This window comes from Poecile atricapillus, chromosome 1 (assembly GCF_030490865.1).
Source record: "Poecile atricapillus isolate bPoeAtr1 chromosome 1, bPoeAtr1.hap1, whole genome shotgun sequence".
Lineage (NCBI taxonomy): Eukaryota > Metazoa > Chordata > Aves > Passeriformes > Paridae > Poecile > Poecile atricapillus.
Window position 1 is genome coordinate 136,946,962 of NC_081249.1, and position 26,937 is coordinate 136,973,898.

A 26,937-nucleotide genomic window follows, 5' to 3' on the forward strand; every position below is an offset into this window, starting at 1 on the left:
CAGTTCCTTGTTGTTCCCCAGATCTCTTTGGCAAGCGTTTTAGTACATCTGTCCCACACCTTAGGGTGGATAAACCTTACAAACTCATTTACGACTTTGACAACCCAAATCCTTGTAATAACAAGCGAATTAGGTTTACAACTTAATTAATTTACAACTTACAATCTAACCTTTTCGATGATTCCATCATCCTTCTGGGCCCAGGCTCTCCCGTCAAGAATAGACTCACTATCTTGACCGCTGTTCCTTGACTCAGGGTATCCTTGCTTTCTTCTTGTCCCACTTTTCTTCCTCCCGGGTTTCTGGCACCATATGTGGGGGTTCAAGCAAGGCTGGTACCCTGACTGGAACCAGCACGGGCGGCTATCCTCAGCCGCGCGGTCCATATCCCACTGCATCAATGTGATGGATGGCAAATATGGCGATTTATTGCAGGGAAACTTAACATTTTATAGCCTGGGGGTCACTGTGTTACTCCCATCTGCATACGTCACACCTGGGTGCTATTGGCTAATTGCTAGAGGCCTAGCTATCCTAACAGAGGGGGTCGGATAACTTTCCGTAACATCCCGAATTCTTCCGCATCGCCAGGCCCTAAACTACAACAGTTGGGAAACTGGAGGTGGCTGGAGCACAGGGAGAATGCCCACCTGAGCCTGGTGCATATTTCTTTGGAGGCAATTGGCAGCAAAAGCAAGGGAGAAATGATGATATAAAAACTCTTGGGATAAAGTTAAATGTGCACTGCTTGCTAGTTAGGTTGCTGCATCAGGATATGGCATCTGGGGCCCCCAATACAGGGCAGACCTGCTAGAGTGGTTCCAGAGGGCCACAAAAAATGACCAGAGGGCTGGTCACATTTCCTGTGAGGGAAGGCTGAGAGAGTTGGGGTTGTTCAGCCTGGAGAACAGAAGTCTCCAGGAACACCCTGTTGTGGCCTTTCAATATTAAAAATGGGCTCATGAGAGAGATGGGGACACACTGCTTAGTGGGGCCTGTTGCAGTAGGACAAGGAGAAATGGATTTAAACTAAAAGAGGGAAGGTTTAAATTAGATACTGGGAAAAAATTATTTCCTCTGAAGGTGGTGAGACACTGGAGGAGGCTGCTCAGAGAAGCCCCCTCCCAGGAAGTGTTCAAGGCCAGGTTGGATGTGGCTTCGAGCAACTTGGTGTAGTGGAAGGTGTCCCTGCACATGACAGAGGTGTTCAATCTAGATGATTGAGCCCACTCAAACCACTCTAAGCTTTTAGTATGTGACAATTTGTGTTTATTATATCCTTGTCAGTGGTACTGGCAGGCCCTCCATTTTGAAAAGTAGGTTCATCTAAACTATTGTCATATCACCCCTTAATCTTCCATTTAACGGCTTAGACAAAAGCTGGATCCCACTGAAACCTGTAGGTGAACCAATCACTACTAGAAAAATTAATTTCCTATGATGTTTCCAGTGATGCCCACTTGATGACAAATTAGGCAGAGGGCTTGTAACGAGGGTAGGAGTTGTGTCTGTAAAGTCAGTGGTTTTTGGGGTGGGCAGAAGTGAGGAGCACAGGTTTGTGCCCTGAGAAGGGAGGAGACTGGCAAGACTCAGCTGTGACACTGCCCCAGGATCTCTTTTGCCAAACAAACATGATGTGGGCTGGCCAGCCCAGCACATGTGCTAGACAGATGATCAGCCTACACACAGCTCTCAGCTAGCAGCAAAGCAATAATTTTTGCTTGGTGGGCATGAAATAGGGGAGGTGAAGGATTTTTAACTGTGGAAGTGTCACAGTGAACACTGGACATACATTACTGGAAAAAGAGTTGTATCAATTCTGGTCTTATCAGAGCAGCTTATCATCACCAGTGCAGATTTCCCTCCTGTCCTACTGCTGAGTCTTTATCAAATGTGGTATAGCAATTCTTCTGAACATTCTCTCAAGGCTTTAGAAATGCCAATGTGATAAAACGTATCATTTTCTAAGATTCTAGGATTCTCTTGTGTATTGCCCCCCCTATACCTTGCATTCTTTAGTCTTTTTCATTCCCTATGAACCCTAATTTCATTCTTGGCATCTTGAATCCGTGGGAGTCCTAAACATGTAGGCTGGAACATACTTGATAAATCATGCAATACTTCCTATGAGCAGAAGTGGGATCAACATACCTGGACCGCCCTGTAGACATCTTGACAGATTTGTCTACACCTGTTCTTGAAGATCCTACATGAAGAGAACATGAAGAGAATTCTATATCTGTTTCTACTATAATGCTTAACTAACTTTAAGAAATTTTATTGGAATTATTAACTGAAGTCCCACTTTTTAAAAATGTAGTCTTCTACATTCTTCTCCAGGCGGAGGACAACTTGAACAATGCAATTTAGTTTTAAAAGTTTGTAGTTAAGGTCTTTTACCATATAATCCTAATTTTCTTCCTGTGAGGCAAAACAAGTGTGTTCTTTCTAACCTTTTCCTTGGTCATAATTCTTAAACTATCAATATTGTTCATTTTCCTTTAACTGGATCACATTATGAGTGAGAGAGAGATTTGAGGGAGGTTAAAACTCTGCTGAGGTAGAGATCTATAATTGTAGAAAAACCCTTTAATACCAACTCAGACAAAACAGTGGTGAGGGTCTCATATGTCCAGTAAGGAATAGGGAAAACAAAAAAATTGGGATATGCTTCCTTATAAGGCACACTCAGCTTTCAGCAATCAGTGGTTTAAAAACTTCCTGAACTGGAGGTTGCATTTCTATCATCACATTTAATAGACCCTGATGGGCTAATTCAATTGACTGGAAAAGAGATTAGACAAATTTTATGGTTAATCTTCAAAGCATCTGGTGACATTGAGTTCCTCAATTTACGTGCTATCCACATGAAAAACATATTTCCCACAGCTTGTCTCAGACGTGTTTGCCTGGCAGCTTAACCACTGCTCCCACCCCTTCTATCCCCCATCAGCTCTTGCATTCTGAGAAACAGCAAGTGTCCTCCACATCATGCATGTTTGCATAGACCTGTGGCAGCAGGGATTTTTTTCTGGAAATGAAAGTATATCACTCCCAAAGTCCTAGAGTAAAATGGACCTTCTCTAGAGAAATGATAATTGGTCAGCACTCCTGGCTCTCCTCTCACAAGATGTGCAACCAAAAGTTTGCTTTGGTGCTGTCCACTTCTGCTTGGAGTTGGCCTGTACCTTTGTTTGTTGGAACAGAAGCAGCAGCCTGCCTTCACTAAGGAACTAAAGGGACTCATTTCTTCTGTGGCAGGGAATGAGAGCACACCTATGGGCACTTACTGCACATTCCTGTCACATGGGCCATGAGCTTTGAGAAGTTAGTGGCTCTACTAGGCTACACCAAGAACCTCTTTCATCTGCTTGGTTTCATGGTTCTACAAGAGAAAGTAAATTTTAAATGCTGGTCCCTGACCAAATTAGTCTGACAATTCTTTACTTTAACAATTCCATCCAGCTAAACAAAGAAGAGGATTGTTTAAGGATCAAAGCTTTCATCTGAAAATTTAAGGATGAGTAGATGTGCTGGGAAATATGACCCATAACAATCAAAAATTAAAACAATCATTGGAAAATTTTTGGTTTATTGAAAGCTTAGGGAGGAGGTAATGCAAAAATTTCATTTTTAGCAGTGCACTGTAAATCACTTACATCCTTCTTTGCAGGGTGCCACTACCAGGAGCCAGTGACTGTTGGGTATTGGGTTCCAGCAGCTGGCTGGGAGTTGGATGCTAATCTGTCTCCTGGTAGCACCCTCAGCCTTGGTGTCCCTGTGCTTTGCTCTCCACCAGAGGAAGATGGAGGGAAAATTTCTTGGTGGATCTCATTTGGGCTCTCCTGCTTGTCTGCAAGCTTTCCAGGCCACTGCTGTAGGCTGAGGGCTGCCTCTGCATGGTGCTCCAAGGATGGAGGGGTTCTGCTGCAGGTACTGTGTGTGTGTGAATTTGTATGGGTCAAGTCCTAAAATTAAATGACCTAAAACTACTACAGCTCCACAAGGTCCTCAGCAAAGGTTACCATAATCTCTTGCCTCTCTTCTAAGCATGACCTGAATCAATGGCTTTGGGTGTGACCATACAACCTCTAGCACTTTGTAAAAGGGAGTTCTTGCATCACAATAAAGCAGCATGGCAGTCAGTGAGAGATATGTGATAACCTCTTCTCTTTTCCCCTTTCCTTCCTGAAAATAGTGGGTCTTTTCTCTTCTTTACGTGTGTTTTATCATTCAATCTTACTTGCACGTATTGAATACATGCATTTTTTCCAAAACAGCAGAACGGCAAGACCAGGTCCAAATGTTATCAGGGATGGCTCTGCAGGATTGTGGCTGGACTGAAGTGACCTGCAGGTTTAACGCTGCTCTGGAAGACTGAAGCACTACAGCGTTCCGTGCCAGGACAAGTCCTGCTTCATGGACTTCTTGGAAGAGCACAGTAAATATATTTTATGAGGTTTTAGAAAAGAGGTTGCACATTTTTTAATTCATGAGGGGAATGAAAGATCAAGAAGCATGTTATGATTATAGTTTGAAATCACCAAAACTGTCTTTTTTTTTCCCCCTTCTTGACTATTCCTTGACCCAATCTAAAACTTCTTTCCTGCATAGAAGGCCCACTCACTTTCTTCCCAAAAGGGACTCACCCTTGATTGTTCTGCTTCAGTAATGTTATAGGTCTGATTCAGTAAAAAAGGAATTGCTGTACAGATGTCTCTATAGATATCATGAAAACGTTTTTCTTCTCTTCTTTTTCCTACTTATTCTCTATAACTTACTCAGGAAAATTATGAGGAATCTTCCAGAGAGTGCAGCTGGGTGCTGAAGCTGGTAAGTGTAGGGTGGTGTAGAAATCATACAGTGGCCCTGCATCTATACTAAAGGGTAATAAAGTTGTGTGTAAGACAGGAAATCATAGACCAAATACTGGCAACCACATCCTATGTAGATTTTGCCAAGATTGGCTTTGATTGCCAACTGGTGGCCAGAAGCTGTGTCTGATTCAGTTCTTCCCTAAGGCCACCCACCTGGTGCTCAGAGGCACTGGGGCAGCCAGACTGGTTGTGGCCACAGCAATGCTCTAGCCAAAGTGAGCATCTCCTGCCAACACAGGATGGGATGATTCCTTCTTATTGGCAGATTTGTATTAAGTAAGAAATTAGGAATGCTGTGTGTGCTGTGGTATTAAAGAGCCAGGTATATTGATTTACCTCTTTCTCCTGGAAGAGTGCAGGTATTGGGGTTTGCCAGCAGTTTGTGAAAATCTGTTGTGAGGGTAGGAGCAAGTGTTTCCAAACTATCCCCCTGGGGAGTTCTGCTAACAGACTCATCAACTCACTGCAGTAAATTGGCCAAGGACTTCACTGGGAGGTGGAATCTGAGGTGTGGATGTGGCTGGGATTGCCCTAGTTAACAAAAATATAGCTGCAGGTACAAACTCTAGAGTCCCATGAATGGTGTTTGCTATTAATGGCCTCTAGGTACTCTGGTGAGATGGAGCTTCCTGGATATCTGGGAGATTTTCCAATGGTCTGGAGCAAGGAGGAGGTGGCAGGGGAATGATCTCTCCATATGTGTGATCTATCATGCTGCCTATGCAGCAAAGTAGCTGGACAGAGAATGAGAAACAGGTAGGAGTTAAAAGGCAGGAAAACCTGCTTTTTGGCAGTCAGGCCGACAGAAGACTTGCCTTTCTAAGTGTCAAGAATTCTAGTGTTATGGAAATTGTTGCCTGAAGGTAGCTTGAAGGAGGGCAAGCCTTGTGCTGGTAGTCTTAATACATCCTGACTATTCAAGAAATAATATTCTTAAAGGTCTGATGGGAGACTAGGCTGCTTTTTGGCCTTCTACTGTTTGGCTTTGATTTCAGACTTTCCCTTCCTTGTTTGTATAACATAGGAGCAAACTTTGATAACTTCGCTTGCTGGCCTGGAGCTCAGACAACTGGCAAAAAAGGTCAGGAAAGAAAGTACAGTGCTACTGCTTTCCCCTGGCTGCTGACCACTCCTTCTCCTTATCACTGAGGCCATTGGCAGCTCAGATTGCCCTTGCTCTTGTAACAAAGATTGCTGGGTAGGAGAAGAATTGTGCAGCAAAAGGCAGACAAGACCTCAGGAGCAATTTGTAGGAGCATGTTTTAAAGCTCAGGCCAGATTAAGGAGTGAGCACAGCCTGCATAGGAAACCTTCTCTGCAAAAGGCTGCACAGACTGTGCCAATATGCACTCCTGTGCTCCCCTCCCCACTTCCAGACTGCAGTCTGTGACTGGTGGCATTGGATCCTGCTCACTTGAAGCTCCATCACCAACCTCATCCTTGGCAGTGACTCAGGAGACCTGGAGGGGAGGAAGAGGAGCAGAATGGTGGTGTGGGTATCAGTCATCATCTGTGGAAAGATACCCCACTGGGTATCCTAGGACCCATCTGAAACCCCTGTGTGGCAGCTGAGGGCTGTGTGGGACTTGATCTAGTTCACTCAGAGATCACCGGAATTAAAGCCACTTCATTACAGCAGCACACATTGACAGGTACTGCTAGTGCCTGAACTCATCCCGTATGTCTTGGCTATGTCAGTGGCTTGCATGTAGTGGTTTTTTCCTCTTGTGAGTAGCCATATTTACAGATGGTCACTCAGTGGGGGTTCACAGAGTCGTTCAGGTCCTTGCATCTTTATCCTCCGTTTTTCAGAGTGCAACTAACAAAAGTTAATTTAATTGCTTTTGTGTGTGCAAATGCCAAAAAGACCTGGCTTTTTGCAGTCAAACCAAAGGGGCAAAATGCTCATTGGTTCACAGTACGCTCCTATCCCTTTTCTTTGTGTTAAAACCTAAGCTGAATTACCCAGACTCCTTCAATTTGTAGAACCAGGCCTGAAATATCCGAAGTCTGGGCTTTCCCTCTGAATTTTGCCATACCAGTTTCTGAGAAAGGTTATCAGAAAACAGAATGCAAACTGAAATGCAGGAGAGGAGAGGAATTCACTGCCTGCCTGTTTTTTAAACAGGAGTTCACCTGCTGAGAAGGTCTAGTACAGTTCAGAAGGATTCTTATTATGTTATGGTGATTTTCCTATCTCTACTTCAAACCATGCTCTGCAGTCTGTTTCAGAGAAGGGAGAATGTCCTACTCGGCTCCACAGAAGCTACTTATAGCAATGTTCATGGTGCTGGAGAGCTGTCAACTTTGCTAAGTGGTGAGGCAGGGGGGAAGCAGAGACTTGAGATAAGAATAGTAAGTGAAATCTTAAATTTGACAGGCCTGTCAAGGAGGAAATTACAGCTTGGAGGAGGAAAAGTGGTTGTGTTTTGAATTTTCTGTAGTAAATATAAAGTCTGGGGGTTTTGGCAGTGAGGAGGCAGTTCCACCAGGAATGTGTAAAGCTTTGTTTTGGACATGCCTGCCACAGCTGTTTTTCATTATAAGAGAGCATGAGGAGGACTTGGTGACAAGGAAACCTTGTTTACTACGGTAGAGCTTGTGTAGAAGATGCAGGAAGACAGGCAGAGATAAGTGTGGAGGGAGACTGGAGGACACTGGAAATCTCTTGAGTCCAGGTGGCACCTGAATGAGTTTGGCATAAGGTTATCCTTTCTTCCCCATCTCCACTGAAATAACAAGTTTCTGACCTCACCTGGCAGCAACTGCAGTGCAGTTCCTGGCTGTGCCAGGGGCAGGGCACTTGTTTTTCATGGGCTGTGTTTAAGAATTTGATACTTGCTTTTTAAATTTTATTCTAAATTCTGCTCTCAGGCCAGCTTGAACTTGTACTGTGGAAGAAGTGCTAGTATTTATGGCTGCTCTGCTGGGTTTCAGTCAAGATTTCTGCCAGAGGGAGTGGAGGGTAAAAGGGGAGGTGAGGGATGTGCAGGAGAGCTCTGCCAGTCCAATCTAGAAAGGTGCCAGCACACAGGCACGCACCATCACCTGCTGTTTATAGGAGGCAGAGGTGTGAGATAAGGTGTCCAGGGCCAGGCAACAGGCTGCAGTCAAAGCATGAGCAGTGGAGCCACATCTCAGCCCTTCCTGCTGGACGCTGCAGTGCTCTGGATAAGCTGTCCTACTCATTCCCTACTCCTCCATATGGAGCATCAGCTTCTTTCTCTGTAGGTTGTGTTCATGTAAGCTGAATGGAATTTGCAATGAAAACAGGAGAGGTGCACCTTCACCCTTTTCTGCCTCCCCAGAGTATGAGGAGGTTTGGTCCTGTACCAGTAATACCAGTGATGAGTTTGGCAAAGGGAGGGTCTGGGCACCAGAAATGACAGTACTGCAGTCACAGGATGTTCTGGTCTCACTTTTGAGGAAAACTCTCAGTGCATTGTCCTAGTGTTGGAACAGAGCTGTCCATCAGGACTGACCCTGGGATATTCTCTAACTGTGCTGTGCATTTCCTCCTGGATGGGACCTCTTGGATGAGCTCCTGTGCAGCTGCTTCATTGGATTTCAGTAGGGACCCACATGGGAGCCATCCTCACCTTGGCAGGCCTGGGCTGCTTAGGCTGTTGGAAGGACCTTCCACAGGAGAACAGGGAACCCTTCCTTGTGCCTGAGTTAGTGGGGTGGCTTCAGCTATCCTGATGTTATGAATGCAAAGCTGCTGGGCTCACATTTCTCAAGTCACATTTCCCCCAGGACCAATCTGTCCATACTTAGTGCACTCAGATGTTTAAAGTATCCCTTTATTTTGATGCTTCTCTGACTGCCAGTCTAATTGAAATACCTGTTCTCAAGAAGAGAAGCACTTCTGAATAATGCTTGTTCAACTCTTAGCTAGTGGTTTGTAAGAGATTTAGCTTGTAGCTTCTTGGGCAGGTGTCAGAATGAATCTGCTCTCCTATGGATCAGCTGGAGCCTTCAGTGCCTAATAATTTGAAAAGTTACCTAGACATGGGAGTCCAGTAAAGGGTCTTGACCAGTAGAGATTCTCTAGTGTCTTAGAAGAGTTTAGGTCCTTCTCTTTATGGGTATAATAGGCACCCTATTTCTATGAACTTGTGCAAATTTGGTGTCTTTGAGCCCTCACTTCTTCTGACAAGACTGACAAAGAGTTTAAAAATATTTGAGGAGGAAAAGAAAATTATGGGTAGCAGACAGGCGTAAGTAGATCCCTGTCAAGTAAATGGAACATACAGTTCTGTTTCTGAGCACTTATGGCCGTTTAAGAGGGTCATGATGTTCCTAGGATTGTTTGTATAAGACATCAGGATGTTTCACTTTTCCTAACTGTCCTGTTTAAACAGAAGGGGTGAATGACTTTTGCCAGTTCTTGAAGTGACACTCTTAGCAGTGATAATATCCCAGCATACAGGGATATAATGTTATTGATGAGCTCGGTCTTTGAATACAAAGCTGTTCGCTCCCACCTCTTCCAGACTGAGCTGTGCTATGATTTCTAAGCTCTGCCGAAGTCCTTATGGCTACTTTCTTATTGTTACAGAGCAAATAAAGGAGAGTTCCTAGTGCAGACAGCAGGGAAATAAGGCCAGAGCCAAAAGCTGTTCTGCTCCCTGTGGACATGCTGGTGTGATAATGGAGAGCAGGGTAGCCAATGGTTAAGCCTGGGCAGTGCCTGATGACCACCTCTCCTACCAGGGGTCTGGTGTTGGATCCTTACAGTGCTATCACAGTGCCAAGAGCCTGGTTCAGGGGAGCCATGGAGCCAAAGTGGGTGTTTTAGCAAAGGCTGATGAGCACAGACTGCCTCTGAAGATCACTCAGACATTTGAGTGCTAAGACCTTTAGATTTTTTCATTTCTGCCATAACAAAAAAGTCTGCTCAGGTGACCTCTCTCCCCCATTCCTTCCTCTTTCAACCTTTCTCTTTTTTTCCCCCTAGGTCCCAAATCACTATTATTAATCACTTAAAAGAGCTAAAAATAAAGGTGAGAAATGGGAACAAGTATTCTACTTTGCACATTCAGATTCACTTTGGGCTGGAGCATGAGGTAAGCAATGGGCTTTGTGTCCTTGCTCTTGCAAAGAGTGCAGAGGGTGTGCCAGCCACGGTGGCAGAGGAGAAGGTGGTGATAAAGCACTGCTCAGCTGGGCCTGGATGTTGCTTCTCTAGATCTCTCTTCCTTTTGGCTCCCCAGCCTGCAATACTTGCGAAGAGTAGGTCTGGCCTCTGCTTCCCAGTCAGCTGAAATGCCACAGGATGTGGCTTCTGTTTCTGCCTCTCTAGTCCTCTGGGAACAAAACCTTCATGTTCTAAATACAGGCACTTCAGAGAGGAGGCACAGGCAGATTACCCCACGCTTGCCCCTCTGTTTTCCCCCTTTGACCAAGCAGCACTAAGCTGGGTTCTTTCACAGCTTCTTGCTTAACTGCCACAGATTAACCCATCACTTGCCTTCTTTTCATTTCAAATTATTCACAGAATAAGACATACCTTTTAGCTCAAACCCCAGGAGTCCTTGTCTTTTATAGTAAGTAGGTACATGGTCATATTTCAGCCTGCAGTTTTTAGAGGTCTGGAAATAAACGTTTGTCTTTTCTCAATGCCAAGCTGCTTAATAACCTGTTACAGCCTATACCTACTAATGCTCTCAGACACAAAGCTGTTGCCCCTTTACAGATTCTTTTTTCCCAGGCATGCCTTCTTGAGGTTGATTCCCCCCCCCCCCAGTCTTGGCAGATAAAGTGCAAGATCTTTTTTTTGCAAGTAGTCACTTTAAACTTTCGACTTTGGCTTGTAATTGCCCAATTGCTAAGAATCCTATTTCCTGTTCTGTTTTCTCTTTATTGCCATTTGGTTTTGGGTACTTCCTGAGTTATGGTGTCTTCTCACAATAGCAGCAGATGTCAGCATGGCTTTTCTGGTGGCATAGACTGTATAGAGCAAAACAACATTGTCTACTGTGCCCATTCCTATGAGCTGGCAGTGCATCATGAAATTCCTTTAGTGCATAAAAGGTAAAGACAGGCTGGTTTTCACGTGAGGAGCTGATGGAACCTGTGTGTACCTGTTATGTAGTGGTAGAATTGGTAGAATTACTGGTAGAATTGAGTGCGTTTCAGAGATTTCAGCAAGATGAATTCCCCACCCTTTTATAGGTGTAAAGCACATGTAAAAGTTATTCAGCAGATCAGGTGCTGAACTGAGAATACAACCAGACTATAAATCTCCAGCCTCTCAGATCTGTGACTTCTCCTCTCCCTGAGTGGAGAGGCTTTATGTACAAGCATGATTAAAAATGCCAGAAATCTATGCCTTGACTAGGTTATTTCATGGCAACTAATGTTGACGTCTGTTGATTTTTTTCCCAGGGCTCACACAGCAAATGGGGAAAAATAGGATTGGAATTTTTGCTGTGATTTGATGCCTACACTAGAGCTGTTTACCAAGGACATGGAGGGTAGGTTATTCTTTTCCTCTTTACAGCAGCTAGTATTGTTCTCACCTCTCCTCTGAGTCCTCCTTCTGAGTTCGTGTGGTTCCTGTCTCCAACCCATGACCCCACATAACAGTTAACTGATGCAGGTTTTACAATTTATACCCTGTAACTCTGTAATATTTTCATCCAGACCATATTTTTCCTGGTTTGTTTTTGCAAAGGTCACATGAAACACTGTTAGAGTCCTCAGCAGATTTTACTGTATTGGCTTTTTGTGCTTGCCTCGTCTCTCTACAAGGTCTTTGTCATAGAAAGAAACACATTTCATTGGAACTGTTTGTGACACATGTGGGTGGGATTTTAGCTACCTCCCAAATACTGAGTAGATGCTCCCACATGGTTTGTAAGATTTCTTTTCTCTCGAAGGTGAAGAATAACGAAGCAATCCATAATTTTGACTCCTCCCTTCCCCCCTTTTCTAAGATGGTCATTGTCTTTACAATTCCTCTGGAAGCATACTGGTCCTGTACAAGCTGTTAGATACCACTTCTGATGGCTCTGAGGGTTCTTCTAAATCCCTCTGGATTCATTTCATCCAACTAAAAACTATGTAGCTTATCTATTTTGTTATTTATGAATTCTAACCTGAGGTTAAATATTACTGATATTACTGGTAGTAATTTTGTTGACTGCCTGATCTGTAGTGGTTTTTTAATACACACTGAAGAAAAAAAAAAAAAATCATTAAACACTTCCTTGCTTAGTGATGATAAGAGTTTCCAATGCCTCTTCATAGAACTGTTTATCTCTTGTTTTCCTTTCACTAATATTGTACAAATGGAAGCTTAAATATGTTTTTTTCTCTGTTAGTTGTATGTTACCTTCTGCCATGGCCTTTCTGATTTTCATCTCTGTACATCTGTACATCATTGCTTGTAATTTTTATCTCTTCTTCCAGAATCTACATGCTTCCCCTCTGTGGAGGTGGTTGCTGAAGAACCATAAGATTTAGTCTCTTTCTCCATTTGCCATTTCTGCATTAGGACAATTTGTGAGTTAGTTGTGCTTTTTTTAAAGACTGGAGGCTCCTATGAACTGTTTTCCTCACAGGACATGAATTCTTTCCATTTAATTCCATGTTCAACAACTCATTTTGCTCTTCTCACTTTTTCTTAAGACTCTAGTCTTTATAGTTGGCTTCTTCTCTACCAATTTCCTTCCTTACTTTTCAGCTTCACTGCATTTCACTACTGTCAGCATCAAGTACTTCTCTGAGTGATTTCAGAGGTTTTGCATTTACAGTATTTCTTGTATATGGCTTAACAACCTGTGGAGCAGCCTGTGCTCTTGTCTCAGCTCATTCTTTGCTTCCCCTGATTACTACAGGTAACCACTGTCATGTTTCAGTTTGGCTAAAGTTTCATAATTTGGTTTCTAAATTGTTTTCTTATGGCCTGAATTTACCCCAACTATCTTTGCCCTCTCTGTCAGATCTTATTCCAATTTACCAGCCACACTGAGGAGTTAAAATGCTTGTTTTACGAAATCCCTCAGGGAAGAGAGCAGCAAAGAAAACTCAAAGGAAACTGGTGGATGTGTGTGTGGTGGAAGGTTGTGAAAATCAGTATAGCAAAGTTAACTTCAAGGCTATCCTGTTTCTGAAGTGAAGTCAGTAAGCTGAAGATAGAGCTGATAGAAGTTTTGAGTAAAGACCCCATTTTACTCTTGAGTGCAGAGGATGAAGACATTAACTCAGTCACATCCTCCTTGTCAGCAGAGTGCTCTGCTGCATTGGCTGAAACAACTGTTTTCATCTCATAGAAGTCCAACAAGTAATGAAGCTTTAATCCTTCTGTTTCCTAAGCAGAACATCATGTGTTCTTTATTTTAATTGGATTGAGGCCATGCTGATACTTCATTAGTACAACTATGAGCCTTACATAAATTCTTATGCGCAAGTTCTAATCTCCTGAATGGGGTTTCAGCTTCACGTTCCTGTGCCTGTGTGTGCTTGCTGTATTATTCTGTCAAAAATATTGTCTAATATGTATTTGTGTTATGCAAATATTGTATTTTTGACATGTACTTTTGTTATCAGATGAAGATGGGTGGAGGAAAACTGTTAGGTCCAGAATATGCCCAGTATCTGATCATAGAATTATGGGGGTTGAAAGGGACCTTTAAAAGATCACAAAGTCCAATGCCCTTGCATTGAGCAGGGGCATCTTCATCTACATCAGGTTGCTCCAAGCACTACAAGGATCTGTTCCATGATCTACCCATGCCCAGAGGTGAGGCTGACAGGTCAGTAGTTCACAGGATCTCCCTTTCTACTGTTTCTTAAGATATCTGCAATGTTTCCCTTTTTCACCTGGGACTTGACTGGAAATATCTTGGGAGTGGCTTGACAAGCACATCAGCCCAATCCCTTAGGAGTTTGGGATTCATCTTTTCAGGTCCCACAGATTTAAGTATGTTTCAGCTGGTTCCTCAGGTGGTCTCAAACCTGATATTTTACAGTGAGAAGGACTTTGCTCCCTCAGTCCCTGCCTTGCCCCACTCAAGAGCTGTGGGAAGAGTGTTGAGACAAAAAATGGAGCGCCTTGTCTGTTCCCAGTTTGCTGGTCATGCTTATCAGAACTAGCACATTTTTTGGACATTCTTTTCTGGTAGATATACCTGTAGAAGCCCTTAGTATTCTTTACATCCCTTGTCAAGTTCAGGTCCAGCCATAACTTGGCCTTCCTGACCCCATCTCTACTCATACAAGCAATATCCCTATATTCTTCCCAGGATACCTCTCCCTGTTTCCACTGACTGCGTATTTCCTTCTTGCACTTTTACCACCAGTCCAGACTCATCCACAGTGGTCTCTTGCTATCCTTTCCTGGTTTCTCATGCGTGGGGATCGAGAATTCTTGTGCTCTGTGGAAGGATCCTTAGAGATCTGCCAGCTCTGCTCTGCAACCTTGTCCCCAGGGGCAGTTTCCAGAGGGTCTTATTGAATTGAAGTTAGGAAGCAAAACTTAGGAATTTTGCTTTCCTAAAATTCAGTGGCCTGGCTTTACTCTGCATGATCCATATTCGTCAGGACTATGAATTCCACCAATGCAGGAACACTGCAGCCCAGGCTGACTCCAGTCTTGATGTCACCAATTAGTTCACTTGTGCTGTTGAAAACAGGTCTGGTATCACATCTCCTTTGGCAGGGATGTCTATTACCTGGCTTGCCTGGCTTAAGAATTTATCCTCAGTACATTCCAAGAGTTTCCTGCAGCACCCACAGCTTGTTCTGCTACTTTTCCAGCAGATGCCATTTGTTGAAGTTGCCCAGCAGGATGATAGCTCTGATCATGACTTTAAGCTTCTCTTCTAAATGCCATAGGTTTGTAAGGTGCAAACTATGTGAAGTACTGAACAGATACAGAAAATCCAGCCCCAAAACCAGTTTGTAAGAACTGATGCTTAGAGGGTAGAGAAGGTCACAGAAATAGTGGTGTTGTGTTTGCTTATCGCTGTGCACACAGTTCAGCCTGTTCTCTTCCCCGACACTGTTCACAACAGAAATTCAACAGTCACCTGCTGGCACATGAAAGTTGAAACTCAAATTAACTCTGAAATGAGAACAGGTTTTGTAGTTCTGTATGAACAAGAGTTTGTTAATTTTATAATCAATCCTGGACTGTCTATAAAAGAAAATGAACATTGTTTAGTGTTGACAGGCCAATAGGAGCTCAGGGTTTTTGTCACTAACTTACCTTGAATTATGAGTCCTCCAGGAGTAGCAGCAATCCTTATTATAGCTGGATACTGCCCATTGCAGTGAGTTCCTTATCACTGACAGGAGTTCCCTTGAGCTGCTGACACAGCTCTGATTTCATTCAGTGTGCTTTTCCCAACAGCGATGAGAGAGGGAAAAATAAGTATTTTTAAAAAAAAGAAAAATAAAGAAGAAAAAAGAAGTGAAAAGCAAATGAATGCTGGAAACCCCGCTGTGTTCCGCAGCGAAAAGCGTCCCAAGCAGTCTCTCTCAAGCTGTGTGTGCCCGCTGGGCTCCGAGAGGCTGCGGCCGCTCCCCAAGGCTGCCATCTGCAGGTTCTCCAGCCCCTTCCAGCTCCGGCTCCCTTCGGGAATGCGGGACTTGGAGCAGTCTGGTTCGCCACACAGCAAACTCGGGATAGGCAATGCCCGCTCCAGCCCAGAAAGCCAAACGTGCCCCTCTGCTCTGGTGAGAGCCCGCTGCAGTGTCAGCTGCCAGGTCCCGCACAGACAGCACATCAGCCTGCTGGAGCCAGGCCAGAGGAGGGCCACCGAGATGAGCAGAGCGATGGAGAACCTCTCCTGCGAGGAAAGGCAGAGAGAATTGGGGGTTTTCAGCCTGGACAAGAGAAGGCTGTGGAGTGACTTCATTCTGGCCTTCCAGTACCTGAGGGGAGCCTACAGGAAAGATGGAGAAGGACTTTTTATGACAGTATGTAGTGACAGGACAAGGGAGAATGGCTCCAAACTAAGAGTGGGTTTAGTTTAGATATTAAGAAAAAAAAAAATTACTGTGAGGTTGGTGAGGCATTGAAACAGATTGCCCAGAGAAGCTGTGGATGCCCCATCCCTGTCAGTGTTCAAGGATGGGCAGAACAGGGCTCTGAGCAATCTGGTCTAGTGGAAGGTGTCCTTGCCTATGGCAGGGGGTTGGTACTAACTCTTCTTTAAGGTCCCTTCCAACCCACATCATTCTATCATTCTATACACTTTTTATTTGTTACAAAGTGCAGACCAGGTACTCTTCAGGAGAAGGTTACATGCAATTAATTTTCATGTGTATTGACATCTAGAAGCACAGAAATCTTGCAGGAAACTTTATCAGGGATTTTTTTCCCCCTAGGTTACACTAGTCTGTAACTTTCCCCCACAGGTCACTTTTCTCCTTTTTTTTCCTCCCTTAACTTCTGCTTTGTTTAGCAGCCATCAGGAATATGCAGTGCAATCCCAGAAAGAGCTGCTCCCAGTGTTGTCAGTGAGCAGATCACAGGCAGAATTGAAGTAACTTCATTCAGGGTTGGTTTCGACATCTACCACTTTAATATCTAAATAGTCATGGCACTGAGCCATATCATAAGGGCCTTTCCCACTGCATACAGTGAAAAGATTTCCATCTTGCTGAGACAGAGCAAGTCTTGCCTGGCATCTTAGCCACCCACAAAAATTAGTCAGATGGTAACTAGTTGAGCATGGCTTTACCCCTATTCTGCAACATTTTTTGTGTTTCAAAAAGTAACAGAACAGCTTCCAAATGTAAAAGAAACTTCTAATGCTGAAAATGTCAAAAAACGTACCTCAGTCTGTGACTTTGTCAGTAATCTATTTCAGGTAGCACGTCACCAGCAGGTTCTGATATTCTTTCTACATCTTCCAATCCTACTTGGCTGATGTTTTCAATGGTGGAAGTGAGCTTTGTCACTGAAGGTATGGATGAATATGACGGTCAGGTACTCCTGTCATGCACTGCTATTTTACATGTGCATTTCAACCACATGCAGTTGGGGTGTAAAGTGAGGCAGAACCTGGCGGTTATATGGATACAAATTGTGTTTTGTGCAAGCACAAAAATACCTCCTGTTGCTCTCCTCAGTACCCAGACACTTGTGAAGTGCAGATATGTTTGGAGCAGTGCAGGGGCATGTAAATATGCTACCCAAAATCACATCAATTTTCCATGACCCATTCAGCATCTGTTCTTGTATCATCAAGGCAGTTCTGTCTGATGAGTACTGCATTTGGAGAAAGCTGCTCCTGCTACCCTTTTTCCTGTGCTGTGGTGAGATTCCAGCTGGGGTACTGCATCCAGTTTATATCTGTGATGACTTCTTTAATTTTTGGTATTGCTTTTGCTACAGAAATATTGTTGTTGCTTATAATAAGAGGTAGTCCTTCACAACTTTGCCTTTACAGGGCAAAGAAGAGGATGCCTACTTTGAGACACTGAAGATGGTCATCTTCTCTCCTTCTCCCCTGCAAATCAATTTCCATGCCTAATATTCACTCTTTTTCGAACAGAACTTTGATGACTAATAGTTAATTTTGCAATCAGCTTTGCAAATGTTGCTGTCGTGGAGGTTTTAAAGAAAAACTTTAGCTCATACAGTGCAGGGAAATGCAGTGACTGCTGTTCTGGTAGCTGTAGCAGGGAGTGTAGTTGTAACCAGAAAAGCATTTGGAGTCCAAGAATCACCACTGAAAAAACCCACTGAACTATTTTTATGTTTTCAGAACTTTTTATGGTGACATGTTTCACAGGCAGTGTCAGCCCCTCTCTTCCTGACGTTGCTAGCCAGCATGAGACTTTGGGAACAGGCTCTTTACACTCACTGTCTCACTTGAATATTTTTTAAATGAGATAGCAGCAGGGCATTTGACAGACTTTTTTTTTTTAATATCAGTTTTCCTCTTGCAAACCTATGTGAACCATCTCTCCCCTTTTTTTCCACTAATTTCTGCCAGGAAGCTGCTGTCCTGTAGCAGTCTGCTCCCTTGACTTGCAGTGTCTCCTGATTTCCCTGTGTTTGAGTTACTGGCATCTGTGTCCCGTTTATCCCTCTTGGAGCAGATGGGCCTTGAGTATTGCAGATCTCAAGCACTGGCAAATGCTGAGAGATTGCCATTCTCTGTCTTGTTCTTTCTGTGGTCCCACTTAGGTTACTTGAAGCACTGTATTCCCTTAAAACATGCCATAACTATTTGAAAACTCCCTTTTTTTTATATTTTGTTGATCTTCCAGTCCTGTTTGTGACTCCATAACTGACCTCACTGGGGTCACCACACTGGAAATGATGGGGTTGCAGTTCAGGTGTGGCTCTGGAGCCCTGTCTGTGCAGGAAAGCTCTCCAACTTACATGTTGTATAATGTAAGTATGTATGATTACACTGTATGTAATCATGTGCCTAATGCTCTCCAGTTATATCTATAATGCACCTGTGCTTCTTCACATGCCTGAAAAGCATAGTTTTCTTTGATATTTAGCTTAAACCTTTCACTGTGCATACTAAGATTTTCAAGCTATTTCAATCCTAGACGTTTCCCAAAAAACATAAGAAGTTCTGCATAGAAATTTTAAATGCCCTAAAGTTTGACTTCCTTTTCATAGTTTCTTTTAGGACTGCCTAAAAAGGAGCTTACAACCCACAGGCTGAAAGAGTATTGATTTTAATCTATGTTTGCATGGCACACTGTGGTGATTTAACTGGTTGTTCATGTCAAAGTTGATCTGGGGAAGGAGCAGAAGCAAAGGGAAGAAAACTGTCGCACAAAGTTGGGTAGCTGAAATATTTCAGGGAATAATTAGTTTGAAAAAATTAGGCTATTGTCCTTATGCAATGCCAGGGAAGCTGCATGATACAAACAAAGATATTATTTTTCTTATTGTCATTTTCTTTATGGATTAGAAAGTGTTGATGGTGACACTTTCCCACCTTTTCAGGCAGCTTAATGAGTGGCAGTGCAGTGATTAGCGTTTAAACGTGGAATATTATTTGGCACCTAAACCCTCACCTTTTTCAAGGCAACACCTAAATGTCCTACGCAGCCTCAGAACCAAACCCACCCCTTAGCAAGACTACTTCAGATTTCTGCTCAGGAAGGGTAATCTTGCCTACAGCTGAAAGCCTAGATATGTTTTTTCTCAGTGTGTCTATTTTTCATATGAGATGAGGGAACCTGTATCCAGAGAATACTTTCTGCCATTATTTGTGACTTGTTCTAGATTACCTGTAAACATTTTCTCTTCTGATACAGCGTGATAGAGAATAGAGGTCCACATACTTAGGTGGAGACTGCTTTCTAGCTGGGAGTGAAAGGGTGAAGAAGTGTATTTGAGACCTGGGTAGAGGCAAATTGTTTTGTCATATGGCCTTAGAAATAAAGAAGGAAATTGTTTTGATGGTGAGAGTCAAAACTCTGTTGTCTCTGTTTTTTACTGATCACTTTACCTTTCCTTTGCAAAGCACCAAAGAGCAGCCTCAATTTATCCCGGTCTAGTGACTTCATCTTGACCCAATTGCACTGCCCCAGAGGAATAAAGATGTGTGTCTTGGTACTGATATTCACCGTGAAATAAACCTGGGTGTCAGTTGTAAAACAGTAGACTCACTTTAGGGCCTTCTGCTGTTGTCATTAAAAGTTAGCTCCACAGGAGCTCAGACAGCTCTGGCAGCTGGGAGAGAAGGATATTGTAAACTGGGGTAGGAAGGAGAAATCCAGGAGGAGTAAACATGCAGAAACATCTGGAGCATTTCAGTCAAACCAAGTTTCCCAGCTGTGGCGGGATGAGATAACCGAGGGAAAGCAAAGAGCTGTGTCTGAGCACTATCCTGGTCCTCAGATACAGCTCTTTGTTTTCCCTCCTTTATCTCATCGTGTCCCTCCTTTCTCCATCAGCGATAGTAATGCAAGAATGCAGTTACTGACCTGCTTTTACACCTTGGCAGGGGAGGGCTGGGCTCCCAGTCTGGATTTCCTCCCTTTCCTGCTTCTTATAATCAGGATCCAAACTTACTGCTATTTCTGTCAAACTGTAAAGAGAAATTATGAAAGTTAGGAAAATTATTCCCTCTGCTCCTTTTATTGTAGGAAGAGAAACCAAGGAAATGTTAGACTATGACTTGCCCAGAATCACACAAGAAATACTGGATGAAATGGAGCATTGGCTTTTTTGTTTTTACATTCTTGGGCACTGTGAGATGCAGCAGTATGAAAAAAGATGCTTCTTTCTTCAGTTAAAATGAAGGCTAGAACTATGCTTGTGCTATCCTGATAAGTGCTTTTTGTGTGTTTGTTTTTTTCATAGTTTTTTTACTTTCTTACAAAAATATGTATATCGGATATTTTGGGAATGTCACAGCTATGCCTCCCCTGGTTTTGCTGAAGGAATTTTTGCAGGGCTGGAAAATAGATGGAAGGCAGCTTGCTCAGCTCATGACTTGATTTGCATAATTTTAACTTTCTTTATATTTGCCTTAAAACATATTAAAATTAAGATGGCATCTTTTGGGTTGGAGAAAGACTGTGTTCCTGGCTGCTACTGCATTTGCCATCACTTTAGATGAATGTCTTTAATGTTTTTTTAGCAGAGGTGTTATGGTCAAAGTCCCAAAGATGTGTTGTGGTTAAGATTTTCTTCCCTAGGTGCCTGCCTCCATGGCCTGATCTCTCTTCTCATTTTGTTTTACATTGTGAGTCAGTCTATTACCCAATCTGCTAATTGCTCACATGCTGCTGTCTCTCCACTTTGGTATAAACTGCTTCCATTCCTAACCTGACCATGCAGTTTGACAGGGTCAGATGGGGGATAATCAGCTTGTGGATGGAAGAGATAGCAGCAGGCCAATTACATCCTGTTATGGGGCCTTAGGACCTGATCTACCAAGTGCTGGGAGCAGTTGCAGGCTGAAGGAGAAGTTGCTGCTGCCCTCCAGCAGCCTGTGGGCAGACTCACCCCCTCCACATGGCTTGGTGCTGCCATTGGAGCGATGGATGGGTCATCTCAGCAGCTGATCCCTGATCCCATTAGGGCCAGAGGCAGGAAGGGCAGGGAACCCAATTGCCCTGGTGCCATTGAGGCAATCACAGAACAGCCTGGCTCTCCCTGCAGGCTCACAAACCAGTTTTGTATATGGCCCCCAAGCTGATTAGGGTTTGGGATGGGATATGTACCCCACTGTTCCCCACTGCCTGCTGCAAGTACAACTGTTTAGTGTGCCCTTTCTCTGCCTCTAACTTCAATTAACCCCACTTACTGTGATGCCAAGACCGCTGGGTAATTTCCACAATGCAGGAGGTCAGACCCATCAAAAGTAAAGTCCAATCACTGTCTTCAACAAAGAAATCTTTCTTCCAGTTATTTGTCTGGTGTTGGCCAATTTCTTTAAGCAGATGCAAAACAAAACCCTCATTCAGTTGGTGTTCACACAAAGTTTTTCCATTAATGATTTGCAGCAGACTAGATTTGGGTTCCAGTTTATTACAGATCTATCACCAAAGACCAACTTCTGCTTTTCGTGCTTTCAAGGAAGGCGAGATTTTTCTAGGTTTTAAATACTGCCTAAAACAAGCCCTCTTTAAAATACATGTTCTCTGTATGCTAAACCAGAAGCGTAAGAGAGAATAAAAAGTTTCCTTTCCCCTTTATAGGTGATCTTTAATGTCAGCTCTATAAGTCATTTGTAACCCCTTTAATTTTTAAACTGCTTTCTGAGCTAAACTGAATGTCGCTGTCTTTAGAAACAAACCAAATCAAAACACTCGGTCTTTTCACTTCCAGGGGATGTCTGCAATGGAGTAACCAACAGAACCTAAAACAATTATTGAATGTCTGATCCTGGTATTTGAGTTGGGCAGGGTTCCATGGGGCACTGAGAAGAAATCTCAGCTTCTGCTCTAGCCCCTACAGCAAGGCAGATAAATTAGTACGTGGCAACCTGGAAGTCACTCATCTCTTAAACGTAATGAAATTATTAAAATGTAACATCCGTTTGCTAAGTGCTTGCTTGTGATTTATGGTTCCTGCTCTGAGACTTGCAAAAACTGTTTGAAGGGGACGCCGGGAAAACCCTTGTGTTTTCCACCTCTATACAAGGCCATCTAGCAATCCTTTTTCGTATTGTCAAATCAGTGTCAGCACAAGGACACCGATGCCCAAAAATGGACACTTAAGTGAAAAATCTTGACTTGTGCCGTTTGGTTTTACCCCTGTGAGGGAGGCGGGGGCAGTATCTGGCCTGTGAAAGGTGCGGGATGTTCCAGTGTGAGCCAGGTGCTGCTCAGCCCTCTGTACCTGGCCCCGGCACAACGCAAGCCCCGGGTCACAGTTAAGTTTCTGCCTTTTTCCTGGTGCTAATGTGTTTATAGGAGCAGGTGGCATGCTTAACAGGGAGGACGGGGGAAAGACTGGGGGAAATGCATTTTTATTTGAAAACTAGTGTTTTGTAGATGAGTGACTTAATAAAATGTTTGTTTTAGTGGGAGGAGAAAAGCAAGAAAGAACCTCCATTAGGAAAGAAAACAACCACTCTTTTTCCTGGAGACAGAAAAAGGGGCGGGCGTCCCCGCTGTTAACTTCCAAATCCACCAGCCAAAGGTTCCTTTCTGAACACGCGGCGAGCCATCTTCTCCAGCCTTCCCGGCTGCTTCTGGAGTAATTGCTCCCGAAGGAAGGAGCTAACAAGATAAAGAAGAGAGCCCCACCTCCTCCCCGCACGGCCAGGTGTTCCCACGCGTGGGACGCGGCGGGACGGTGCGCCCCCGCCCGCTCCCGGGATGCGGTGCGAGCCGGGATCCTCCATCCCAGCCCCCTCCCTGGCGGCGGCCTGAGGAGGAGGAGGAGGAGGGTCGGCTCCAGCGCCTCCCTCCTTCCCCGCCTCCCTCCTCGCCGAGCGCAGCGCCCCGAGCATGGAGCCTGCCTGAGACGCTCCGTGCGCTCCGGCAGCTGCTGCGGCGGCACAACATGGAGGCGGCCCCGCCGCTCCCGCTGCTCCCGCTGCTGCTGCTGCGGCTCCTCGCCGCCTCGGTGCTGCGCTGCGAGCCGGGCTCGGCCGGGGGTAAGCTTGTCGGGGCGTCGCGGGGCCCGGGCCGGCGGGGAGGCGAGCGCCGCTGTCCCTTTTGTTGTCGGACTTGGGCAAACTTTCCCCCGCGCTCCGCCGGGAGTGCGGCGGGGAGGGGCGGGAGCGGGGCCAGGCTCCCGCGGAGGGAGAGAACGCGCACATGGACGAGACGGGCCGGGAACAGGACGGGAGGCTGCCTGCGCCGGTTCCTCCCCCCCAAAAACTATTGCTCCTCGCCCCTCTTTCCTGCAAAAAGGGTGCGCAGGAAAAGGAGGCCTCTCCTCCCCGTTCCCTCGGGACGTATCCCACTGGGGGGACGGGGCGGTTTTCCCTCAGGGGTGGCTCAGGTAAACGCGCACAGTTGCAAAAAGAGAGACAAAAGTCGCCCACCCCCCCTCGCCCCCCCCACTCCCGTCCTTCCGCGGTCCCGGGCAGGGATTTCTGTGGAGTTCGGAGGGGTCGGTGTCGGGTGTCGCTCAAACTCTTGGCCGGGCCGGGGAGGGGGTGGGGGGAAGGCGAGTTTGGTGCGTGTGCCCTGTGTTTCCCCCCCTGGCCCCAGCTCCGATGTGAGGCTGCAGCGGGCGGCGGCGGGACCGGCGGGGGTCCGGCCCGGCCCCGCGGGAGATCCCGGAGCTGCGGTCCGGGTGCCCCGAGCCGGGCACGGAGCCTGCCCTCCGCTTTCCCTTGGCCTTCCCGTTTTAAAGTGAGGGTGCTAATCCTTTTAAATCACAAATAAACGGAGGCGGTGCTGTGCCTGCAACATCCGTGGGGAGCGGGCCGGTGCCCGTTCCTCCTGCGTGCGGCTTCGCTCCCCACTTTGTTTCCCCAAGACGGGGAGTTCGGGCTGCATGTGCAGGACTTCTGGGGTTTTGCTGCTGCATGTGGTCCGCCTGAATACATCACCCCGGTGCTTGAGCAAGCCGAAGCCTGGTTGTTGCGATTTCCTAGGTAGTTTAGAAAACTCGGCGGTGCGGCCAAGGCTGTCAGAACATCACCCCAGGGCCTCTTTTTATTAGGCCACCCACCTTTTCAAACCTCCTGTAATTATTAGAACTGTCATTTAGAGCAAGGGAACCGACCATTTTCTGCTGGCATCATCATTCTGTATTTTTAGTTGGAGCTCTGTGTGGGTGTGTATTATGTATTGCTTATTCTGTCTGGATTATATCAAAAAGATACCCTTCATATCGCAGGGTCCACCTTCTCCATGTGCACTGCCACGATCTTTTAAAAATGCTTCTGAAAACCTGAAACGTGGTTTGTTCCTTTCTGCACACTTAGGTTTGTGTAAAGATGTTCACATTCCTACTTGACTGAATGAAGCTAATGTAGCTTTTTTGGGGTGGCGGAGGGCAGAAAACAACTTCAAGGGTTCTTATATGAAGGGTCCTTAAATGACTGCCTTACATTTACTTAACAGGTTCTAATAGAAAGGGATATTTTTAAAAAAGGGAATATTTGGAATTGTTATGAAAATAAGAATTCCAGATAAAACTAAGGAATAAGTTCTAACTTGGAGTTTGGTTTTCTTTCACCTCGTTTGAGAGACAGTGATTTGTTTAATGCAGTGACTGTTTGGGATGAAGTCACCTTCCTTAATGTGCATGGAAGAACTTGGCTACAAACACACCATTTTTAATAATTAGTTAAGGAGTCTTAGTTATAGATATTAATGACATACATTGCCTTTGTTCTGCCTGTTTAGTAGGAAGGTTTTGTTTTGTTGATCTGGACAGTACTTTTAAGGACAGTTCATCTGTCCTTTTAGAAGGAGCATGGATATACTATGAGAGGCTCTCTGTGGATTTAATTCCCTTTCTGAGAATCCCTGCTCTGTAAGGAGATGCCTGACTTTTAGCTATTAAAAGTATTTTGATGTGCTTATCTTACAAATATGTAAATGCATCTCTGCACGATTGGGGATCTGCCGGAGCTTTTGCAGCGCTAAAGCTCCACTGAAGTTTGGCGTGTTATAATGGGTCTTGAATACTTCGGCTATGAAATAATTTTGCTGTAGAGCTAAGTTCTTGTTCTGTATGTGGTGGTGTCAGGAGTGGTTTTATTTATGTGGCTTGAAATAATGATAAACCTGTTTCAGGTATGGCTTGTACTTGACTCATTTCACTGTGAAAAGACAAAATTGTAGTTGCATTTGGCTCTTCTTTGAAGGGGGGAATTTCTTGTGCGTGCAAAGTAATTATTTTTAATTTTTGTGAAAATACTGTAAATTCTGGATTCTTACTATTGCACAGTGGTATTTCATGTGGGGGTCTTAAAATGTTCAAATAAGTTGAGATAGCTCTTAAGCAAGAATTATCTAGAGCAAGAGCTATTTTTACTTAAACTTGCAAATGCATGCTTAACTATGTCTTGTCATGCACTTGAATGTTTCCCAAAATTGTAAGATTGTATCGTGGTTTTCTTTAATGTAACAAGTCTTTGCCTTTAACCAATGAACAGAGGATACAGAAAGGTGAAGAGAGAAGTGTGACACAGGGAAGAGTGATGGTTACAAATCTTTGAAACTAGGGATGCAGCATGAAATAAAAAATGCATTTGAGCACAGCCCTAAAATTACTTTTAATCCATACTTTTCTCCTGAGATAATCTGCAGCTAGTGAAACCTGTCACTGTGGTTAAATGTAAAATGTAGCAGGAAAAATAACTTACTAATTGTATGACAGGGAAATGTGCTGTGTAGGAGTCCTCAAGTGCATTTCAGTGCCATTTCAGTCAGTCTGTCATTGATTTAAGGGGCTATTTTCCTAGTAACTACTGCTAGCATGATGTGAGAGTCTGTCACAAATTATGGCCATAAATCCTCTTGAAATAGTGAGGAAATAATGAAAGTTCAGGCTGACTCTGAAGTTTATGTTGATACTTTAAAAGCATGGAGTCTTCTCTCTCCAGGGAAAACTAAATGGGTTTAACTGTCTTTAGGGTATGTGAACTAATTTGTTACAATTTCATTTTAAATTAAATTATTTAAATTTATTTGAAAGCATGCAGAGATGCTTTAGAATCATTTATACTATAGATGTCTGAAATATGTAGATCAGCATGACACACAGTCAGTACTTGCAAGAACGGGAATGTATTTCATCGATACCCCAGCATAAGTTCCACCCTTGTCTCTTGCTGCTTTGGCTCAAGAATTGTTTTTTTCAGTTGTTTAAAGTGTAGTTGTTAGTAAAATAGACTATGGGTTTTGTCCCAGCTGTAAATTTTCTCAGTCCTGCCCGTTTCTTGACTAAGGCAAGCCAAGGTAACATTTTAGCAAACAGAGATTGTTTCTGGGAACTTGTTATCCTTTACTGTTGGGGTAAGATTTGGCAGCGTAACAAGAAATAAAAGTTACAAAACCTCTCCCTGAATACAGACACACCTGACTTACTATATAAGAGTGTCTCCTGTAACTCTGCTTCTAGTTAAAAATTAATCAGCAGTGTATATTTCAAAGCAATTCTCTCTCTTTTTGTCAAAAGAGAAATAAATTTTACTTGGGGAATTTCAATTGGTGGTGCTCAGAAACAGCTGTTATGACAAGGTGTAGTTTTATGTTTGTCTTGGTTTGAAAAGACAGGTGCTAAGGAAGGCAGAAAACGCCCCTGAAATGGAAAAATATAAACCCACCCCCCCGACCCTGCATTATTATAATCCTGAAATCAGGGGCTCTCAGGAAAAGATATGGGAATAACAGTTCGTTACTAAGAAAATTAAAATAAAAATGCAGTATTACAAAACAACCACTGACAGAGTCAGAATACAACCTGACACCCTGTTGGTCAGGGTGTTGGTAGCAGTCTGATTAAACGGTGGCTGCAGTTGTCCTGGAGTGACAGATGTGGATCTGTTGAAGCAGTAACCCTGTAGAAGGGTGTAGTTTTCTTCTGGAGGTCCAGTGGTGGTGTAGATGGATCTGGTCTCTCTGTAATCCTGTGGAGAAAGGCTGCCTGTGGTGTTCCAGGTCTCAGATTATATCCAGGTAGGAATGCTTGGCTCCTCCCCTG

General features: G+C 44.2%; 1 protein-coding gene across 2 annotated transcripts in view; it reads left to right on the plus strand.

The window, feature by feature from the left end:
• The first annotated feature begins 22,733 nt into the window (after positions 1-22,733).
• LRP5 (LDL receptor related protein 5) overlaps positions 22,734-26,937 on the plus strand; it is a 131,949-nt gene continuing 127,745 nt past the window's right edge. Inside the window, exon 1 of one of the 2 annotated variants that reach the window (XM_058858801.1) lies at positions 22,734-22,924. In XM_058858801.1, the coding sequence (XP_058714784.1) occupies positions 22,831-22,924 (94 nt within the window). In that variant the 5' untranslated portion in view covers positions 22,734-22,830. The remainder of the gene's footprint in view (positions 22,925-26,937) is intronic. The other variant, XM_058858810.1, reaches the window with a different exon arrangement.